The sequence below is a fragment of the Triturus cristatus genome, chromosome 2_2 (assembly GCF_964204655.1).
Source record: "Triturus cristatus chromosome 2_2, aTriCri1.1, whole genome shotgun sequence".
Lineage (NCBI taxonomy): Eukaryota > Metazoa > Chordata > Amphibia > Caudata > Salamandridae > Triturus > Triturus cristatus.
In genome coordinates this window covers 23,534,060-23,556,597 of record NC_140582.1, presented here as the reverse complement: position 1 = coordinate 23,556,597, position 22,538 = coordinate 23,534,060, and the positions used below count along the sequence as shown (strand labels likewise).

General features: G+C 43.5%; 1 protein-coding gene across 2 annotated transcripts in view; it reads left to right on the top strand.

Annotated features, from left to right (window-relative positions):
* Positions 1–22,538, top strand: part of SH2D4A (SH2 domain containing 4A) — a 661,947-nt gene that overhangs the window by 351,345 nt on the left and 288,064 nt on the right. For both annotated transcript variants that reach the window (XM_085640949.1, XM_085640950.1), the window contains one exon: positions 16,104–16,260. In XM_085640949.1, the coding sequence (XP_085497075.1) occupies positions 16,104–16,260 (157 nt within the window). The remainder of the gene's footprint in view (positions 1–16,103; positions 16,261–22,538) is intronic.

Here is a 22,538-nt window from a genome sequence, read left to right as displayed (position 1 = left end):
CTGGTCCTGACTAAAACCTCGCTATTTGCATACTGAGGCTGAAACATGTAGACCGGCCATCACATATTCACTTAAGGATGCCACTGGTCAATTTAACCAGTTTAAACATCCACTATCGCCATTTTGTAATCTTGTCTTACTTTTCCATAAAATTGTTTAGGATAACTAAAGACAATTTTAATAATCATGGTGTTATTGTTCACTCACTGAACATTCCAACAAAACCCGCTCCGCTGTAATCAGGCGTTGCAGCCCATCCGAGAGGCACTCGGCCATTCGGGTGGGAACCCTATGATGAAGCATGTCACCAACTAGGTTGGTGAGTGAGGGTTCTTTTAAAACACAGTTGTGACTCCTGAGGTAAGCCAATCATTTGGAATCACACTTTCATTGTTTATTTATAGATTACAAGGGGACCAAGAGTGGCTCCACTATAATTCTCTTTATCTCTCTGTGTTTCTATTATATCATTTTTCTTTGCCACCTCACTGAGAGTATGCCTAGTAGAGTCTTCCCAAATCCTCCTTGCTTGGAGTTGAGTATGTTTGTAATGTTTTCTAGCTACTGCAATTGCAAGTCTACTAAATGATTTAACAGCTGTAATTGGATTGGTTGTGGCGTTTTGAAATCCCGGTTAAACCAAGAGGCTTTTGCCCTTTTCTTACCAATACTTGCATTACCAGCATTATATTTAAAAAAAACTTTAAAAACTGGAAAAAATTTCAGATGTAAATAAATTGTTGGTGTTAGTTCCAAATCTAGCAGTGTGTAACAGCTACGTACTGAAGAAAAAGTATAATATAAATCTGCTTAGACTCATGGATTCCCTATAATATTTGCCCATTTAATTGTCCTACCATTGCTTCCGACTATTGGGTCACTATTAGATATATTATCATCTAGTTCCACATCATATATTATGGCATCTTTCAGGGTTGAATCAAGAGCATTGTGGTTTCTATTTTCTCGTAATGATTTTAATATTAAGGAGTACAGGCCATAAAGATCTGAAGATGTTCTACTACTGTATGCAGGAGATGTAAGGTCAGGGATACTAGTTGTAGTGCTGCCACTAAGCAAATCAGAATTGGTTTGGTCTCTAGTGTAGGAATACCCATAGCTTCATCCTCTAGGTCGGTCAGGGTGTTTACACAATGAAAAGGTTCAAAAGTGATGTTAAAGTCCCCAGCAATATTAGTGAGACACCTGTCAGCATTTCTTGGAATGTGTTCCTCCAAAATACGTAGATTTGGTGACTCTGTGCTTAGGTGTCAAATTGTTGGTCCTGACGAAAGCCAGGGCATATTTACCCAAGGCTGAAACATGTCGACCACTTCCATCACAGTTATTTGTTAAAACTGTCATTAGCACTGTTTTAATTTGGTATCAAGGCAGCACTTTATTAAACTTATCTTTGTGCCTTGCTCCCAATTTTATTATACACATTCACTTTATTGCACTGCACACATCACCCCACACAATGTCCTAGAGTGATCCTCTCATTTTTTACAACATTGCCATACGAGCATCCGGGACGTATCCTGAACCTTGCCTCATGACAACCTGGTGGCATCCGGTTCTTAGATAAAAGTCCCTGGTTTCCCAAATGATGAGGCAAGCCACTCTATGTGGGTGATGGGAACCTTTGATGCATTCATGCGATCTCATAATGCATGCACATATCTATAGTGATATCTTGGTAGGAACGTATTTTGATAGTGCTGTTGTATGAAGTTCACCTTGCCCTATAGACTCACAGTTAGTTTTGTACTTATATTGTGGATTGGGATCTTTTCTGTTTGAGTCTTTAAACTTATATCCCGTAGACCCCCTACTCTTTTTGAGATTCTTTTTATTGTTGCTTGAGCAGTCGTCTGGCTGCGGGTCTTTTTCTTTAAGGGTTTGAATTTCACTTGTCTTCAGACTCTCCACACCGCTCTTTAGAGACACGCTTTACCCTTGAATCATGGCAGAACTCACGGGCTTGTCCTTCGATGAGGAGCTACTGCAGTCCATCTTGAGTACCACTCCAAGCATTTTGGAGAGTTTACCGACAGTTACCAACAATACACAAGACGACTGGCAGTCCTTATTGAATTTGAAAAAAGTACACTCTCGCACTTTCATACACGGTGCTATAATGACCGAGTATTTGAGGAACAACTGTGCCCCAATGGGCTTAATAGTAACGAATGCCCCCCGGTTGTTCCTCACTGATAAGACCTTTTTAAAGGATTGGTCACTTATCGCGTGGCGATGCACCCGCGATTGGCTAATCCTAATTATTAGCACCGCTAAGAAAGCAGCCGACACTATATTGATCGAAATACAGACACTAGAAGGTCAAATTAAGGCATCTATCACGAGTGCCTTATATAAAAGAAATCTAGAGGAAACAAATAAATCGAATAAAGATCACAAAGATACAATTTTGTTAAACAAAATTGATAAATTCAAAAAAGATTTAGCCCGCTTTTCTTTTGAGAAAGTCTATCCGTACACCAATGATAATTATGTTCCACCAGAATTTAATAAGAAGGGGAGAAAGTACGGGTCGAACTATTCCTCATCAGGGTCAGACACTTACTCAACAGATTCTGATGGGTCTAATACATCAATACCACCCAATGTGACGCCCTTTCCACGGTCTCGCCCGAATCGGAGGCGAGGTACACAAAACCAGTATGAGCAGCCAAATCCATGGTGGCCGCCTTCTCCTTGGGGTTATCAGCCAATGCCCTTTGCCCATCCAATGCCTCCCTTCCAATGTCAACCACCATTCTTCGGTCAGCCTTTTTTAGGACAGGGCCGAGGACGAAACAGAGGCAGAAGGAGAGGCGAGATACAACAACATGTACACTGGCAACAAGACCAGCCCCAACAGAATGTCCGCAACAGGAGGAATACACCACAAGCAGGACAGAGCTCGGACACGACGATCTAGTGGTTAACCTCAGTCAAAGGACACTCACTACAACCGAACTCCAGGTCCTCAATAGGGGCCTGGGTTTTGTACCTACCAACGTGGGTGACCCTTTCCAACTCAGACAAGAGATTGAGAAGTTCTTTAGGAAAATACGTTTACACTTTTTCTTTAAGAACAAAGATACATCGAATGGAAACACACCGGTACTTGAGGATCATCCAAACACTGGGTTAAAATCTCCATCTAATTTTAACCCCCCTGCCCACCTTACACCGGACCAGGTGAAAGTGTTTGAACAAGCAGTGATACATGATATCACTGCACTTGATTCTAGGAAGGATCGTGTTTACCAAAACTTATCCTATACTGAGAGACAGGCTTTAATGACACTCCAGAATGACGAGAGTATCACCATCAAGCCCGCCGATAAAGGTGGGGCTATAGTCATTCTTGATACTGATATTTACCGCAATGAGTGTCTCAGACAACTCAATGACAGTAAATCCTATCGGGTTCTCACAGAAGATCCTACTACTAGACTTTCTATTGAGATCCACGATTTGGTGAGTGAAGCAAGGGAATCAGGCTGGATTACTGCACAAGAATCCGAATTCCTCATTACAAAATTTCCAGTCATGCCCTATTTCTATGTATTGCCGAAAATACATAAAACTACTAGACCACCACCGGGACGTCCCATCATCTCCGGGATAGGATCACTTTTGGAACCATTATCCACTTTCGTCGACTTTTTTCTAAGACCAATTGTCAGGGAAATGCCGACTTTCTTACAAGACACTAAGGATGTCTTAAGACTTCTGCCACAAATTTCTTTCAACTTAGAGACTGACCTACTGGTCAGTTTCGACGTTGAATCTCTTTACACTTGTATTCCTCAAGAGAAGACCCTTGAAGTCATCAGGGGCCTCCTGGACGGTAGAGATTGTGATACCATAACACCAACACACTTCATCATGGAATGTGCCAGACTGGCGATGATGGAGAATTTCTTCAAGTTTGAAGAAACCATCTTTCTCCAAGTCTCTGGCACATCAATGGGGAGCATTTTTGCTCCCAGTCTGGCCAATCTCTACGTCCATTGTTTCGAACAGGAAACGGTGCTCACTGATCTAAACCCTTTCCGCGGGCAAATTGCCTGTTGGAGAAGGTACATAGATGATATTTTGGTAGTTTGGCACGGAACTGTGGCCACCCTCTTGGATTTCCACTCATGGTTGAACTCCCAGAATGAATTCTTGAATTTCACTGTTACTTATGACAAGAACAAACTTCCTTTTCTGGACATCACGATTTACCCTGCACTAGGCACTCTAGGTAGCGAATTGTATAAGAAACCTCAGACAAAAAATTCCCTTCTGAGTTTTCAAAGCTACCATCCTAAATCACTCCGACAGAATTTACCAATAGGACAGTTCCTTAGAATTCGCAGGAATTGTTCTACGAAAGACAGTTTCTTGTCCCATGCTGACCAACTCTCAAAACAATTGAAAGCCAGACATTATCCATCCCACCTGGTGAAAAAAGCTTATAAACGAGCGTCCAACAACAACAGAGACGCCTTACTTGAACCTCCAGTTCCTAAGGAACCATTGTCTAGAATGACAATAGTTACCACTTTTAGCACATTTTCCAACAGTGTCCAAAAGTCGGTACGTAGACACTGGCATATTTTGAATGTTGCAAACGAGAAGATTCCACCTCCTTTGTTCTCTTTTAAGCGAGGGATGAGTTTGCGCGATAACCTCGTGCACACAAGACCCAAAAGTAAGCCACCCTCAGTAGTGTCAACACTGTGGGACCTTCCACCAGTACAGGGCCACTACCCTTGTGGTTCCTGTTCTGTATGTCCCCAGACACAACAAGCGAAATCAATTGATCTAGGGTTGGCAAAACCTTGGATCTTACGAAAACATACAAACTGCAATTCTGACAGGGTGATTTATCAGATAACATGCCCTTGCTCACTTCGATACATTGGTATGACCACACGTAAGATCAAGACTCGTATCAGTGAGCATAAGAGCACTATAAGGCGCAACAAACAAGCCACCAGATTGACTAGTCACTTCCTTGCTCTTAATCACAAACCTGAGGACTTGAGATGGACCATTTTGGAACAACCTTTCATTCCATCGCATATTAGTGACATTACGCAATTTCTTTTCCTCAAAGAGCAGAAATGGGTGTTTAAATTGAAGAGCGATGTCCAAGGTTTGAATGACCAGATACCTTGGACATCTTTGTGATGACCAGTAATCTAAGTACCAGTGTGGTTGGTCGGGAGTTTCCCTATATAACATGTGTAGATATTCTTGCTAATATTCAGTAGTCTGGAGTGTCAGCGCGATTCCCTGTGAGACTTATACCAACACTGTTACATTATTGTTTATACAACGGCCTCAGAACTGCTGGCAGAAAGTACTAGTTTTCTTTATGCACTCATGTGCCACAAAAGTATAAGCGCGCACCACTTGGTATACTCCCACAATCAAGCTGTAAGCGTCCCTACACGTTATTACACTCTGGGGTCGAACCTTCACTGACTAGGCTACTGGATTGCTTGGCACTCTAACTACATTTCCCAGGATGCCCAGATCACGTGTGCCCTTGTGTAATTCTGATCTAGGGCGATTTCCCCTCAGTTCTAGAAAATTATGTGTATACCTCCTGCTGTTGGTCACCGGGTCATTATAGTCGGGTAATTTTTAAGCAGACCATGTTACCTCTCCGGTACATCTACACGCGTATTTAAAACACTATACGCGCGTTTTACTGAGCACACTTTGATCAGTTTTAATGTCTTGTACAATTATAATTAGGGATCTGGTGTTCGAACAAGACATGTTAGTATTCCGTAATACTAATTTTAGTTCTAGAGACAGACTATTACTGATCAGGTTTTTGCACAGTTCTATATCTGAACTACAACCCCCATGATGCCTGGATCACGTGCTATCGCGTCATCAGTAGGTGGACGCTGTTCCGGCATTTTTGGCATCCGGAGAGGTTAAATGACTGAAGGCATGAAGACCGCTTACCTCCCCTCCGGCTCAGCAGTTGCCCGAGGTACCGACGGAGAGGTAAGATCGGTGCACTATTTTGCAATACTGTCGAAATATAATGAGAGGGGCTGCATGCGTGAATTGAGTTGCACGCTAGCGATGTCATGCATATGATACTTTTTCTATTTGGTCATGCCGCTGCGGTCACATGAGAAGGGCTTTAAGCTAGCTCCTTCTCAAACGAGATTTCGATCCTTATTTTGTTTCCTTTGGCACTTTGTGTACATGCATTTATCACGAGAGATAAAACTAGATTTATCAGTAGAGATGAGCGCAGTTGAACATCATTGCTGAATGCAAGTACACTAGGCAACAACGCCACGCTTTTTCTGTACTTACTTCAAGATAACCGTTAGTAACATTTGGCCCAGGTAGGGCTCTACCTCGGCCACAGGACTACGCCCATGTGTTTCTGCCCTTGGTTTTTAAGGATAAGCGTCTCCCACTTTTTGAAGGTAGTGTGCCACATTATACGATGGACCATGCCTCTCATTTATTATTTCAGAGCGGGGCCTCCTATTTCCTGAGCAGTTGCCAGGTGAGGTGAGGCTAATACCCAGATTTATTCGGGTAAGTGAATAAAACTTTTTGTACCTTTATCCTGCTGAAAAGGTGTCTCTACTAATATGTATTGGGCATAATTGAGCATTAATTTGATGCATTGTGTGACCTATCATTCATAAGGGTTCACTTTTAAACAGCATTATTCATTATGTTTGTCCTCATTTCACAGGTAATTTCTTCCACACCTATTTCAGGTGCAGGTTGTATGTTTTACCTTTTTTTCACACTTATAGTTGCAGTAGCTTACTTGGTCCTGACGAAAGCCAGGGCATATTTACCCAAGGCTGAAACATGTCGACCACTTCCATCACAGTTATTTGTTAAAACTGTCATTAGCACTGTTTTAATTTGGTATCAAGGCAGCACTTTATTAAACTTATCTTTGTGCCTTGCTCCCAATTTTATTATACACATTCACTTTATTGCACTGCACACATCACCCCACACAATGTCCTAGAGTGATCCTCTCATTTTTTACAACATTGCCATACGAGCATCCGGGACGTATCCTGAACCTTGCCTCATGACAACCTGGTGGCATCCGGTTCTTAGATAAAAGTCCCTGGTTTCCCAAATGATGAGGCAAGCCACTCTATGTGGGTGATGGGAACCTTTGATGCATTCATGCGATCTCATAATGCATGCACATATCTATAGTGATATCTTGGTAGGAACGTATTTTGATAGTGCTGTTGTATGAAGTTCACCTTGCCCTATAGACTCACAGTTAGTTTTGTACTTATATTGTGGATTGGGATCTTTTCTGTTTGAGTCTTTAAACTTATATCCCGTAGACCCCCTACTCTTTTTGAGATTCTTTTTATTGTTGCTTGAGCAGTCGTCTGGCTGCGGGTCTTTTTCTTTAAGGGTTTGAATTTCACTTGTCTTCAGACTCTCCACACCGCTCTTTAGAGACACGCTTTACCCTTGAATCATGGCAGAACTCACGGGCTTGTCCTTCGATGAGGAGCTACTGCAGTCCATCTTGAGTACCACTCCAAGCATTTTGGAGAGTTTACCGACAGTTACCAACAATACACAAGACGACTGGCAGTCCTTATTGAATTTGAAAAAAGTACACTCTCGCACTTTCATACACGGTGCTATAATGACCGAGTATTTGAGGAACAACTGTGCCCCAATGGGCTTAATAGTAACGAATGCCCCCCGGTTGTTCCTCACTGATAAGACCTTTTTAAAGGATTGGTCACTTATCGCGTGGCGATGCACCCGCGATTGGCTAATCCTAATTATTAGCACCGCTAAGAAAGCAGCCGACACTATATTGATCGAAATACAGACACTAGAAGGTCAAATTAAGGCATCTATCACGAGTGCCTTATATAAAAGAAATCTAGAGGAAACAAATAAATCGAATAAAGATCACAAAGATACAATTTTGTTAAACAAAATTGATAAATTCAAAAAAGATTTAGCCCGCTTTTCTTTTGAGAAAGTCTATCCGTACACCAATGATAATTATGTTCCACCAGAATTTAATAAGAAGGGGAGAAAGTACGGGTCGAACTATTCCTCATCAGGGTCAGACACTTACTCAACAGATTCTGATGGGTCTAATACATCAATACCACCCAATGTGACGCCCTTTCCACGGTCTCGCCCGAATCGGAGGCGAGGTACACAAAACCAGTATGAGCAGCCAAATCCATGGTGGCCGCCTTCTCCTTGGGGTTATCAGCCAATGCCCTTTGCCCATCCAATGCCTCCCTTCCAATGTCAACCACCATTCTTCGGTCAGCCTTTTTTAGGACAGGGCCGAGGACGAAACAGAGGCAGAAGGAGAGGCGAGATACAACAACATGTACACTGGCAACAAGACCAGCCCCAACAGAATGTCCGCAACAGGAGGAATACACCACAAGCAGGACAGAGCTCGGACACGACGATCTAGTGGTTAACCTCAGTCAAAGGACACTCACTACAACCGAACTCCAGGTCCTCAATAGGGGCCTGGGTTTTGTACCTACCAACGTGGGTGACCCTTTCCAACTCAGACAAGAGATTGAGAAGTTCTTTAGGAAAATACGTTTACACTTTTTCTTTAAGAACAAAGATACATCGAATGGAAACACACCGGTACTTGAGGATCATCCAAACACTGGGTTAAAATCTCCATCTAATTTTAACCCCCCTGCCCACCTTACACCGGACCAGGTGAAAGTGTTTGAACAAGCAGTGATACATGATATCACTGCACTTGATTCTAGGAAGGATCGTGTTTACCAAAACTTATCCTATACTGAGAGACAGGCTTTAATGACACTCCAGAATGACGAGAGTATCACCATCAAGCCCGCCGATAAAGGTGGGGCTATAGTCATTCTTGATACTGATATTTACCGCAATGAGTGTCTCAGACAACTCAATGACAGTAAATCCTATCGGGTTCTCACAGAAGATCCTACTACTAGACTTTCTATTGAGATCCACGATTTGGTGAGTGAAGCAAGGGAATCAGGCTGGATTACTGCACAAGAATCCGAATTCCTCATTACAAAATTTCCAGTCATGCCCTATTTCTATGTATTGCCGAAAATACATAAAACTACTAGACCACCACCGGGACGTCCCATCATCTCCGGGATAGGATCACTTTTGGAACCATTATCCACTTTCGTCGACTTTTTTCTAAGACCAATTGTCAGGGAAATGCCGACTTTCTTACAAGACACTAAGGATGTCTTAAGACTTCTGCCACAAATTTCTTTCAACTTAGAGACTGACCTACTGGTCAGTTTCGACGTTGAATCTCTTTACACTTGTATTCCTCAAGAGAAGACCCTTGAAGTCATCAGGGGCCTCCTGGACGGTAGAGATTGTGATACCATAACACCAACACACTTCATCATGGAATGTGCCAGACTGGCGATGATGGAGAATTTCTTCAAGTTTGAAGAAACCATCTTTCTCCAAGTCTCTGGCACATCAATGGGGAGCATTTTTGCTCCCAGTCTGGCCAATCTCTACGTCCATTGTTTCGAACAGGAAACGGTGCTCACTGATCTAAACCCTTTCCGCGGGCAAATTGCCTGTTGGAGAAGGTACATAGATGATATTTTGGTAGTTTGGCACGGAACTGTGGCCACCCTCTTGGATTTCCACTCATGGTTGAACTCCCAGAATGAATTCTTGAATTTCACTGTTACTTATGACAAGAACAAACTTCCTTTTCTGGACATCACGATTTACCCTGCACTAGGCACTCTAGGTAGCGAATTGTATAAGAAACCTCAGACAAAAAATTCCCTTCTGAGTTTTCAAAGCTACCATCCTAAATCACTCCGACAGAATTTACCAATAGGACAGTTCCTTAGAATTCGCAGGAATTGTTCTACGAAAGACAGTTTCTTGTCCCATGCTGACCAACTCTCAAAACAATTGAAAGCCAGACATTATCCATCCCACCTGGTGAAAAAAGCTTATAAACGAGCGTCCAACAACAACAGAGACGCCTTACTTGAACCTCCAGTTCCTAAGGAACCATTGTCTAGAATGACAATAGTTACCACTTTTAGCACATTTTCCAACAGTGTCCAAAAGTCGGTACGTAGACACTGGCATATTTTGAATGTTGCAAACGAGAAGATTCCACCTCCTTTGTTCTCTTTTAAGCGAGGGATGAGTTTGCGCGATAACCTCGTGCACACAAGACCCAAAAGTAAGCCACCCTCAGTAGTGTCAACACTGTGGGACCTTCCACCAGTACAGGGCCACTACCCTTGTGGTTCCTGTTCTGTATGTCCCCAGACACAACAAGCGAAATCAATTGATCTAGGGTTGGCAAAACCTTGGATCTTACGAAAACATACAAACTGCAATTCTGACAGGGTGATTTATCAGATAACATGCCCTTGCTCACTTCGATACATTGGTATGACCACACGTAAGATCAAGACTCGTATCAGTGAGCATAAGAGCACTATAAGGCGCAACAAACAAGCCACCAGATTGACTAGTCACTTCCTTGCTCTTAATCACAAACCTGAGGACTTGAGATGGACCATTTTGGAACAACCTTTCATTCCATCGCATATTAGTGACATTACGCAATTTCTTTTCCTCAAAGAGCAGAAATGGGTGTTTAAATTGAAGAGCGATGTCCAAGGTTTGAATGACCAGATACCTTGGACATCTTTGTGATGACCAGTAATCTAAGTACCAGTGTGGTTGGTCGGGAGTTTCCCTATATAACATGTGTAGATATTCTTGCTAATATTCAGTAGTCTGGAGTGTCAGCGCGATTCCCTGTGAGACTTATACCAACACTGTTACATTATTGTTTATACAACGGCCTCAGAACTGCTGGCAGAAAGTACTAGTTTTCTTTATGCACTCATGTGCCACAAAAGTATAAGCGCGCACCACTTGGTATACTCCCACAATCAAGCTGTAAGCGTCCCTACACGTTATTACACTCTGGGGTCGAACCTTCACTGACTAGGCTACTGGATTGCTTGGCACTCTAACTACATTTCCCAGGATGCCCAGATCACGTGTGCCCTTGTGTAATTCTGATCTAGGGCGATTTCCCCTCAGTTCTAGAAAATTATGTGTATACCTCCTGCTGTTGGTCACCGGGTCATTATAGTCGGGTAATTTTTAAGCAGACCATGTTACCTCTCCGGTACATCTACACGCGTATTTAAAACACTATACGCGCGTTTTACTGAGCACACTTTGATCAGTTTTAATGTCTTGTACAATTATAATTAGGGATCTGGTGTTCGAACAAGACATGTTAGTATTCCGTAATACTAATTTTAGTTCTAGAGACAGACTATTACTGATCAGGTTTTTGCACAGTTCTATATCTGAACTACAACCCCCATGATGCCTGGATCACGTGCTATCGCGTCATCAGTAGGTGCCCACTGTGGACGCTGTTCCGGCATTTTTGGCATCCGGAGAGGTTAAATGACTGAAGGCATGAAGACCGCTTACCTCCCCTCCGGCTCAGCAGTTGCCCGAGGTACCGACGGAGAGGTAAGATCGGTGCACTATTTTGCAATACTGTCGAAATATAATGAGAGGGGCTGCATGCGTGAATTGAGTTGCACGCTAGCGATGTCATGCATATGATACTTTTTCTATTTGGTCATGCCGCTGCGGTCACATGAGAAGGGCTTTAAGCTAGCTCCTTCTCAAACGAGATTTCGATCCTTATTTTGTTTCCTTTGGCACTTTGTGTACATGCATTTATCACGAGAGATAAAACTAGATTTATCAGTAGAGATGAGCGCAGTTGAACATCATTGCTGAATGCAAGTACACTAGGCAACAACGCCACGCTTTTTCTGTACTTACTTCAAGATAACCGTTAGTAACATTTGGCCCAGGTAGGGCTCTACCTCGGCCACAGGACTACGCCCATGTGTTTCTGCCCTTGGTTTTTAAGGATAAGCGTCTCCCACTTTTTGAAGGTAGTGTGCCACATTATACGATGGACCATGCCTCTCATTTATTATTTCAGAGCGGGGCCTCCTATTTCCTGAGCAGTTGCCAGGTGAGGTGAGGCTAATACCCAGATTTATTCGGGTAAGTGAATAAAACTTTTTGTACCTTTATCCTGCTGAAAAGGTGTCTCTACTAATATGTATTGGGCATAATTGAGCATTAATTTGATGCATTGTGTGACCTATCATTCATAAGGGTTCACTTTTAAACAGCATTATTCATTATGTTTGTCCTCATTTCACAGGTAATTTCTTCCACACCTATTTCAGGTGCAGGTTGTATGTTTTACCTTTTTTTCACAATTATAGTTGCAGTAGCTTACTTGGTCCTGACGAAAGCCAGGGCATATTTACCCAAGGCTGAAACATGTCGACCACTTCCATCACAGTTATTTGTTAAAACTGTCATTAGCACTGTTTTAATTTGGTATCAAGGCAGCACTTTATTAAACTTATCTTTGTGCCTTGCTCCCAATTTTATTATACACATTCACTTTATTGCACTGCACACATCACCCCACACAATGTCCTAGAGTGATCCTCTCATTTTTTACAACATTGCCATACGAGCATCCGGGACGTATCCTGAACCTTGCCTCATGACAACCTGGTGGCATCCGGTTCTTAGATAAAAGTCCCTGGTTTCCCAAATGATGAGGCAAGCCACTCTATGTGGGTGATGGGAACCTTTGATGCATTCATGCGATCTCATAATGCATGCACATATCTATAGTGATATCTTGGTAGGAACGTATTTTGATAGTGCTGTTGTATGAAGTTCACCTTGCCCTATAGACTCACAGTTAGTTTTGTACTTATATTGTGGATTGGGATCTTTTCTGTTTGAGTCTTTAAACTTATATCCCGTAGACCCCCTACTCTTTTTGAGATTCTTTTTATTGTCAAATTGTTATTAACATTATACAAAAGCACCAAGAACCATTTTGCTGATTTCATTTTTGTTACTAAAATGTTAGATGTAAGAATGTCTACCTTAAAGATTAAGCAATTTAGCGAGATTGTCACCCAAATGAGTGAGTCACCAGAAGGCTATCAGTTTGTGAAGGTAGAGCCTCTGCACAGAACGTTAGGTACCCCGATCTGTGCGGGGGAATAAATCACCCACATTTCTTGGAAGATGGAAGTATGATATGAGTTTGTAAACTCACCCCATAGTGGATCATTAAGCTTAGAATTTTGGCATGCCACATTCCAAGACAGTACTCACATTTGTTTCAGACCCCTGTTAATCAGAGGAGAATGCTCAGTACTCAAGATTGGGCCTGATTTTATGAGTGATATACCATCAGGGACCACTCTCATCAACTGTGATTCTAAACCTCTGGTCCACTAGAAGATTCAAATCTGGTGTCAATTATGTCTGGCCCTCACTTTGAACATATCACTCCCCAGACCTGAGGTAGCCCTCAGTCAATCGATATCTTTTAGTGGGGACATAGCATGGGGTAAATCTACTATATTGAGTTGGGTCCTACCTGGTAAATCAGTTGGACTCCCTATAGTAATCTATTGAAATACAGACGTAAAGTTAAAATTGAACTGTTTCTCTCTGACCCGTTTGCCGGAGTAGTACACGGATCAAGAGCAACTAAATCCATGGTGAGCTCTGCCCTAGTTAATGCTATTTTTAGAGTCATGAGTTACCTGTGGGAGAGAAATATGTTAAACATCAACTATGTCAGAGCACACCATGGAGTAACATTTCCTGGTTTCCCTGGTCCAGTGAATCACCTTATTGGTAAGCTGCTAAATTTTTGTCATATAAACTACCCCCAGCTGGTGTGTGCCGTTTGTGTCTCGATTGATTAAGGGATATTTGAATGGAGGTTCCTGGCAGGTATGTAGAGAGGTGCAAGCATCTTGTTTGTTTTTCAAAATAATGAGTTTTCTATATTGATCTACATAAAAATTCAATCCAGAATATTGATTAGCAGAATATTATCATGGTAAGTACATAAAAGTATGGATGGATGTACTTTTCTTAACTTCGCATGTACGTATCTTGATGTACATCATTAAGGTACACAGATGGGGAGCTAAGAACAGTACATCTGTATTTACCTTACTTATGTCGTCAAGCTACATAGAGGTGAAGTTAAGAATAATAAAGCTGTTGCGGGGCAATCTAGAAAATATCATTGATAATGTGGTAGAATTACAGGCTTCTGTGACCATACTGGCCCTGTAACCCAGTATGCTTTGTTAACTCAGCAGAGGGTATTGAATTTGATCCTGTAGTCAAATGTTAATCTGCGGACCAATTCCAGGTGGGTTTGTTGTTGTTACACCTGCAGAGTTTTAAACACTTTTCTTTCCACAATGTGATTGGATTAGAGAATGTGGTAACGTTTTAGAGTAAGGGAGAGTTAGAAGTTAATGCTCTTAACTACTGCATTGATTTGAGCAGCAGATGAAAGTCCCTAGGTTTCTTTCTTGCAAAGAGGTTTGTGGAGACATACTAGGGCCAGAGGGTCAGTTGATGTATATGGAGTTGACCTTGGTTGCTTCCATGACCCAGTTTTGACCCGGTTTATGCTGTGAAAAATCTCCTTCATAGTGAAGAGCACATGACAGATGCATTCAGTGGTGTAAGCTGTATTGTCATGTTTATTGTTTTATAATTGAGATGTTCACATGGTGCTGGTCAAGCAGTTGTGCCGGAGGTATACGTAGATGTTAATTCTAGAGTGATATTCCTTGGGGGATAGCAAAGGAAGCATGTAGTGTGAAGATTTGTTACATGCAGTCTGTTTTTTTTGTTGCTGTATTTGGTTAAGGACTGGATTCACAAGAGAGCAAGTTGAGTTATGCCCGACCACTTCTCCAGCCTTTCCAGCATCATTTTATAGTCCACAGGAATTTCAGCCACAGATGTGGGTTGAGGAGTAATAGAAATTGGTTTGCTCCCATCCATGGATAGAGGGAGCTCCTCCCTGATGTTGCTAAGGCTGAATCAGTGTCTCTTGCAGGTTTGAATCCAGACTGATTGTCATGTAGAAGCTAGGTAAGTTACACTTAGTCCTGTAATTGTCTCTCCACTTTCCCATCCTTACTTTTGCTGTAGAAAGGGAACTTAGTGCTGGACTGGTAGTTTATCAGTATCCTCACATCTAGAGTAGTTTTTTACCTGAGAAACAATGCTTTATTTTTGGTGCTGATTCTAGGTGATGGGCAGAGGCCCTCATTTTTGGGGACCGGAATTTGTTTGACAAAGAGTAGAACAAAGAAAAGCAGAAAAGGTTGACAGAGCAGTAAGGAATGAAAGGTAAGCATTGACAAAGGTAGAGGTCCAGGGTGGTTGGTAGAAAGATTCAAGTGGTGTCAACCATAAATGTATACACAAAAGTGATGAATGGAATGCTTGAATTAATCTCAGCCACGGGTAATTACTCGGGCCGCACCGCAGTCCATCATTATTTTGCACACATGCCACCTCAGTTTGGACCCAGCCATATGCAAAGGCCAGGTTCTTTCTGAACTGAAACATAAGCAATCTAGGGCTGGTTTTGCCATAATTAGAGCTTAAGAGCCAACTATGGCTTGTTTTTTTGTATACTTCAGTGAGGTGGCAACCATGGCATTTGTGTGAACTCATGAACTTTGGCCCTCAGTTGATTCTTTATCAAATTAAGCACATACATAAGGGAGATGGAGAGCTGTGTTTTAGGAGACCTGGAATGGCCCCAGATTGGAGGAAGGTTTTTATCAGGTTTGATGATTTTATGACAATGGAAAGAGAAAGATGTTTGGCACATGAGAATTTGCAGGTTCCATCAGTGCATTGGACAAGATTATGTAGTTGCCTCAGCCATCAACTCATCGGTCTCAAGAGGCATGAATGATGTGGAGACATACTGTAGGAAAGGGATGCCTTTTTCTGTAAAACTTGTGCAGGTCATTTGCACAAATCTTTTTATGAATTTGAGTAGTAACTTTATTTTGTATTTTTGCATATAATTTTGGACCCTAATGAACTTTGCTTTGATCTTCTCTTTAAATAGCTCTAAAAGTAGGCTATGCATATTTGTATTTCAGCCAACAAGTCATCAGTGAAGTGGTTAATCGCAGCAGATAATGAAGTATGGGTGTGGGTGATGGGCGAGCACACTTCTGACAAGCCATATGATGTAATCTGTGAGGAAATTATCAAGGCACGAGATCAGGAACAAGCAGAAATCAGTGTCGATCAAAGGTATGTAATGACAATAAGTTGATCTTTTATCAATTCATGCTATTCATGTACAGAATCTCTTATTTGGGGACTCAAATGTATCATCTATAGGCTCCAGTAACCACCTTAATAAAAGTATGACTTTATACATGAGTTTTTAACAATATAATTCTGTTTTATGTTTAGCACAATATTTACAATAAGGCAGGCAATCATACCTGATTCAGTATAACTGAATTCTAGTATATCTCCTAGTCAAATAGTTAAATGGGGTTAATTTGTACTGCGAGAAACGGCGACTTTTCTTGGTATCACTAAAGGACCCCTTCAATCTTGTCTGAAAACCTCCAACCTAGACATCCTGTTGTCCTTTTAGCATAACTTCCAAATACTTCAAGTTCTTGGGGAAACATGGTTGCAAAGTTGAAACTTTATTGAATTGTCAGAAGGGCAGCACCAGGAGCAGAACCTCCAGCTTAATTAGACTCAACACAGAAAACCTCACTCAGCCCAAATACAGAAGGGATTGAATGGTTAATGGATATTTATTAATTCTGTGAGTGTTAACTGATTGATTAATTCTGATAACAAATGAGACTCCTCTGTACTTCCATGCCAACTAGTTATGTGGCCTGCAGAGGTTGATGTTAAATTTCCTAGAAGAACCACAAGAGACCAAGCAACAACAGGTCTGTGATGTACTCAGATGTCTGCAGCTGCACAGGCATTACACCGAAAATATTAGCAGTGTATCTACACTTCACTGACAGATGAGGGTAACCTGCAGAATCCTGTTGTACACACAGCCCATCGTACTACAGATTGAATGGTTTAAAAAGGTTAAGGATCAGTCTCATTGGGGTCAGCAACAGCCCTGATAGTGCACCGAGAAGATGATACAACTTTACCATGTAAATAAAATACAAGTCATAACAATGTTTTCTGTAGGTGAAATTGTGAAAAAATCATTCATGGTGGAATATCCTAAGGAATGCCATTAGCCTGTCTTCTGTTGCTTCCCAGATGGAATACAAGCAGAGGTTCTGGTCCTTTCCTTACATACAGGTGAGCGTAGTGGTCGGTGGTTGCTCAGAGCTAATGCAAGGTCTGAAAGAGGGGCAGTCGCCTCACCTGGAGGACCCTACCAACACCTGAGGGCCAGGGTCTGTGTGGCCTCCTGTTGCTGCAGGTGTGAGCTTGATATAGCAGTCTGTTGGCAGAGACGTGCAGTGGGGAACCCAGCTTCTAGGCCTGGACTCCGGTTTGGGAAGGGCCAGATGTAAAAGAAAGCCTTCCCTTGATGGAACCCTCTCTCACCCAGCATTATCTAGGAGAACCAAATTGTAGTGCCTTTCCAGGCTGGGGATCTAGAGACCCTGCCACCTTGCCCCTGTGCACCCAAATCAGGTCTATCCTGGTTTTGAGCAACTGAGGAGTGGCCCATCATAAGTGGAAGTACAGCCTGGATAGGAAAGAGCAAGGCCCATGATTGACACCCACCTCCTTTCGACAGAAATGCTGTGGCGCTTTAAGTCTCTGGGTGCAAACCGCAGTGGTTGCACGTGGTTGTAAGTTCCATGGGCAGGAAGGGAGCTCTCCAGCCTCTCAGCTTTTCATGATTACACTCCAGTGCTCATTGCATGAAATGCTTTGATGGTAGGGGTAACCGGACTCTTCTCCACCGGAGCCTTCTTAGGGCATGGAATTCAGGCTACTGGCATAGCTCAGGGCCTCCATCTAGGCATGTGGCTCAAAATAAAGGGGTCGAGCCCTGGCTCCTGCTAGCTATGGAGGCTGGTGGATGGCCAATACAGGTACCCAGCTGCTGGTCATATCTGGCTGGGCATCAGTTTGAAGGCTTGTGTGGTCCTGCTTGGGCATCTGTGCTATAACACAGATGGCACTTGGCAACGCTGTGTGCTTCTGCTGCTGTTAAAGCTCCTTGCCTGTCTGATGCTGCTGGGTGCAGCTCCTCGTCCAAGCCACTGGAATCTTTTTTGAACAGCTGAATTTGATTCCCTGAGGGGAAGCCTGACATGGTTTTGGATTGTCTCAGTGTGTTGGCAGTTGACGGGTGGTGCTACTTTCCTCTTGCCTCTCCTGCACATCAGGTTGAGTTGCTGATCTGTGAGTTGCTGGAATGTCAATCCCCCTGGGACTGTCACAGCGTGTGGCATGGACTGCCACAGGGTGTAGGAGAGTAGGATCTGCTTTTTATGGTTACCCCCACTTTTTGCTGATGTTTCACTGTTTTTCGACTTTAGTCTGGCTGGGACCCTGCTATTCAGGGCCCCAGCCTAGCTGCTTCCTCTCTAAATTGAGTACATGTACTTTAGGTACACTCCATGTTGGATTCTGGGGTATCCTTATAAGTCCCTAGTATATGGTATACTATGTACCCAGGGCATAGGTACCCCAGAGGCCTACCAGGGGCTGCAGCATGTATTGTGCCACCCCTGGGAAGCCATTTAAAATGACACAACAGGTCTGCTACAGCAGCCTGTGTAAGGTGGTGTATGCACCCCTTACTGAGATATAGGTTACCTATATCTCTCCATATCACTGCACATGTAAACCTATCAGTCACCCCTATGGCAGGCCTTAACAATCCTGAAGGCAGGGTGCTGGGTTTCATGTGAGAGGGTGCCCATGCATGAGCAGAGCCCTTCTGCCTCTTTCGGAACCTTTATTCCGGGGTTGTTTGTGATGCAACCAAACCATATACTCTTAAGTGCATTATAACCTTGCGGTAAATGCTAACTTTGGAATGGCTGCATGGAATCGTGTTTGGTGTCAAACACCTTGGAATCATACCTCCACACCAGTAACTGGTGTGGGAGTTATGATTCCACCCTACTAGAGGGAGAAACATGACAGCACCGGTATTCCCGGTACCAGCTTAACAGACCCTGGCATCACAAAATGGAGGCTGCCAGCCACAGACACGAGTCTGCCCTCCTGCTGCTGGACGGAACTCCGGCAGGGGAGGCCTGGACACTAGAGTTCATGTCACAGGGAGGTGTAACCACCTCCAAGACAGGCTTTAGTGTATTGGGGCTGGGTGGGTGCACTCCAAGAGTGCTTTGATGTCTGCACTAGGGGCACATTTGGTGTCCTTGTGCATAGTCCAGCTCAAACCGGTGGCAGGGGCACTCAGCCCCTGCTCTGGCGCGAAACTGGACAAAGAACATGGGTGTAGCCACCCCTCGGTCCTGACCCTCCCATAGGTGGGTCTCCAGAGTTTGTCCCACCCCTTCCTTGGGTATAAAGTAGGAACCCCTGACTACAGGACTTTAGATTTACCTGGACGAAACTCTGCTACAGAATCCCAGAACGTCTACTATCTACACGACGTTGGATGACTGAAGAATCTCCCTTGGAGTAAAGGAGTTACTCCCCTCCAAGGCAGGCACCAAAGACGCATCTGTCCGGTTTGCATCGAGGCTGTTCCAGAAGGACACCGACGATTTTGCAACACAGGAGGTGGGTTTCCAAGCTTCCCCGAGGCCGATCCGTGCTCTCAGCAACTCTGAGATCCAAAGCCCTCGTGGGGACCGTGCAACCCGAAGCCCTGGACACCGCGACCATTTGCAGCAGCATATGCTTTTTGGCAATCCCTGAGGCTGTGTTTTGGGCTACTTGTAGTCCAGACCCCGAGCAGTGATTCCACCGAAGATTGCTGACCTACACTCCTCGAGTGACCCGTGGACTGGTATCCAGTGATTCCTCTTGAGGTCCCTTAGCGATCCCTTGTCTGTCGACTTGTGGGTCCCTGAGAAGGGTACTTTATCTTTCAACGGGCTTACCTCGTTGCTCCAGAAGTACCCTGACTCTCTACATCGCTTGGGGAGTCTGCAGGACCTTGCTGGTCCACACCAAAACCATTTTTCTCTCACCGCATGGGTTGCAGTTGCCAAGGCTTGTTGGTCTCTGATCCAGAAACTAACCCCCCAGCACTCGACATCCTTCGTGGGACAGCTCGACTGCGGACTGTGGTCGTCGTCGACGCCTCCTGGTCCCATGGCAGTGGAGTCAAGCTTCACCTCTTCGCACCTGAAACACCCGACATCGGTGGGCATTCGTCTATTGTTCCCCTGGTCACTGGCAAGTGACCCAGACTCTGTCCCCTCTGCTTTCAGGTTCTTCACATCTTCGATCCAGGCTTGGATCACACCGGACACTTCTCCTTTCCAGCAGCACTTTGCAGCACATCGGCTTTGAAATCAACGACGATTCCTGACACCATTTGACACCTATGCTTCTTTTGTTCCCCATAGTCAGACCCTGGTTCCCTGTTGCAGAAACTACATTCCTGGTACAGATATGCCTTTGACATGCCTTTCCTCCTTCTCATAGGGAGTGCAGGCACCCATTTCCCTAACCGCGCCCCCAAGTCTCCTGGTTGAATGTCATATGCGGGTGTTTGGGATGTCCCATAGCTGCCTGTGAACATCAGCGTGGGTGACCCCCCTCCCGTGACTGGAGAGTCCCAGGTTCCCAGAGAGAGACAGGGTTCTGGCCTGAGGAAGGTAGCCTCCATGTAGCAGCATGCTGCGTGGTATGGGGTCTCTCACTATAGCCCTGCACCTGATGCAGGATGGAGGGCACACTCTTTTTTGTAGATCAGTATAATGAAATGAGGCTTGACCTCCTGGGTTAGGGCTCCAGGCTCCATCCACAGCGATCTTTCCTGTCCAGGGCTGTGTGTTGCCCATCTGGGGAAGATTTTCATGCTCCTCAGGGCTTCCCATTTCCAATAAGCCTGATTTATAGAGGGCTGAAACCTGCGCGGCAGCCCCAACCTCCCTGGTCCAGGGCTCCAGGCTCAGGCCAGAGATACCTAAAGTGTTGAAAAGGAATGTGAGGGGAAATCAGCCCCCTGGCATTGCACTTTTATGGTTACATTTTGTGCTTCCTGATGGTGGCTAGAAGGCTGAGAGGGAGACCTGTTGGGAGAGGCTGAAGTGGAGAGGTTTGGATCAGTCTAACATTTTACCTAACTCAAAGTTCCATGGCATTGAATACCAAAGGTAACTGTGTCCCCTTGAATGTGAACACATAAACACAAAATTATTGCTAAAAACAGGATATATAGTCTGCATGTAAGGTCTAGATATCTATCCTAGATGAGAGGATGAGAACAGGGTACAGGAGCGATCCATACAAGAAGGACCTACAGGTGGTGAACACTACTGCCCCAAAACAAGAAAGATATACTTCCACTTTATAATTTGTCTTAATATAACTTGAATACTACAAAAGAATCTCTGTTAAGTAAGGGTTTGTCATTTGTGCCAGTGTGCTTACAAGAGCCTGTAGATACCAAAACAATAGCACTACAGTTCTCCATAAAGTAGGCAAAAAGTGTTTTTCTCTGACTCTGATTTTTCTTCAGAGAAGAACTTCACTGGCCTTAAAAATAAATTGAGGTTTTATCCCACGACGACAACCATGCCACATCAGGTGATCTCATTTGAATAAATAGGCCTTAAAGAAATTGATGATTTGAACATGAAAATAATTGGCTATAACAATAATTTAATATGTCTGAAAGGACAGACCTGTAGCAATTTGCAAGAAATTATTTGTCATTAGACCAACTGACAAAGAGGGGAGGAATAGTGGTACTGGATAGTAACACCTATGAGCAGGAGGTACTTAGACAACTGAATAGACTGGCACATTATCGCCTCCTTTGCACAAATCCCAGCCTAAGCCTGGGCCAAAGAATTGGGGTGAAAACAAAAAATGCTTTGGGTGAAGGATGGTTATGCAGTAAAAAGTTTGAATTCTTAATAGAAAAGATCCTCAATTGCCAGTGATTTATATCCTTTCCAAAATACATAAAAGCATGGATAATAGCCCTGGACGACCCTTGCTCGAACCCTTAGCACAATACTCAGATGTGTTTCTTAAACCTTTTGTGTGTGGAAAACAATCATATGTAAGGGACTCTGGATTTAATCAATACAATAGAGAGGATGTATTTCAATGAAGAAATTCATATCCTCACAACTTTTGATATAGAGTAACTATGCACATTCTACAGGAGGAAGCTATTGCAGTTATTTGTGAAGTGATGGATTTGAGAGAGCGACCCCCATTTGGTACCCACCAAATTTTGGGTGGATTTAGCCTCCATCTCCTTAAATAATTTCTTTTGGTGCAAGAATGAGTTGTAGCTACAAGTAAAAGAAATAGTCATGGTCTGCAGAATTGCTCCAGTGGTGGCAAATCGTTTCACGTCTTTTTTTTTTAGAACAAATGGATTTATGGCATGGAAAATCTATTCACTGGTT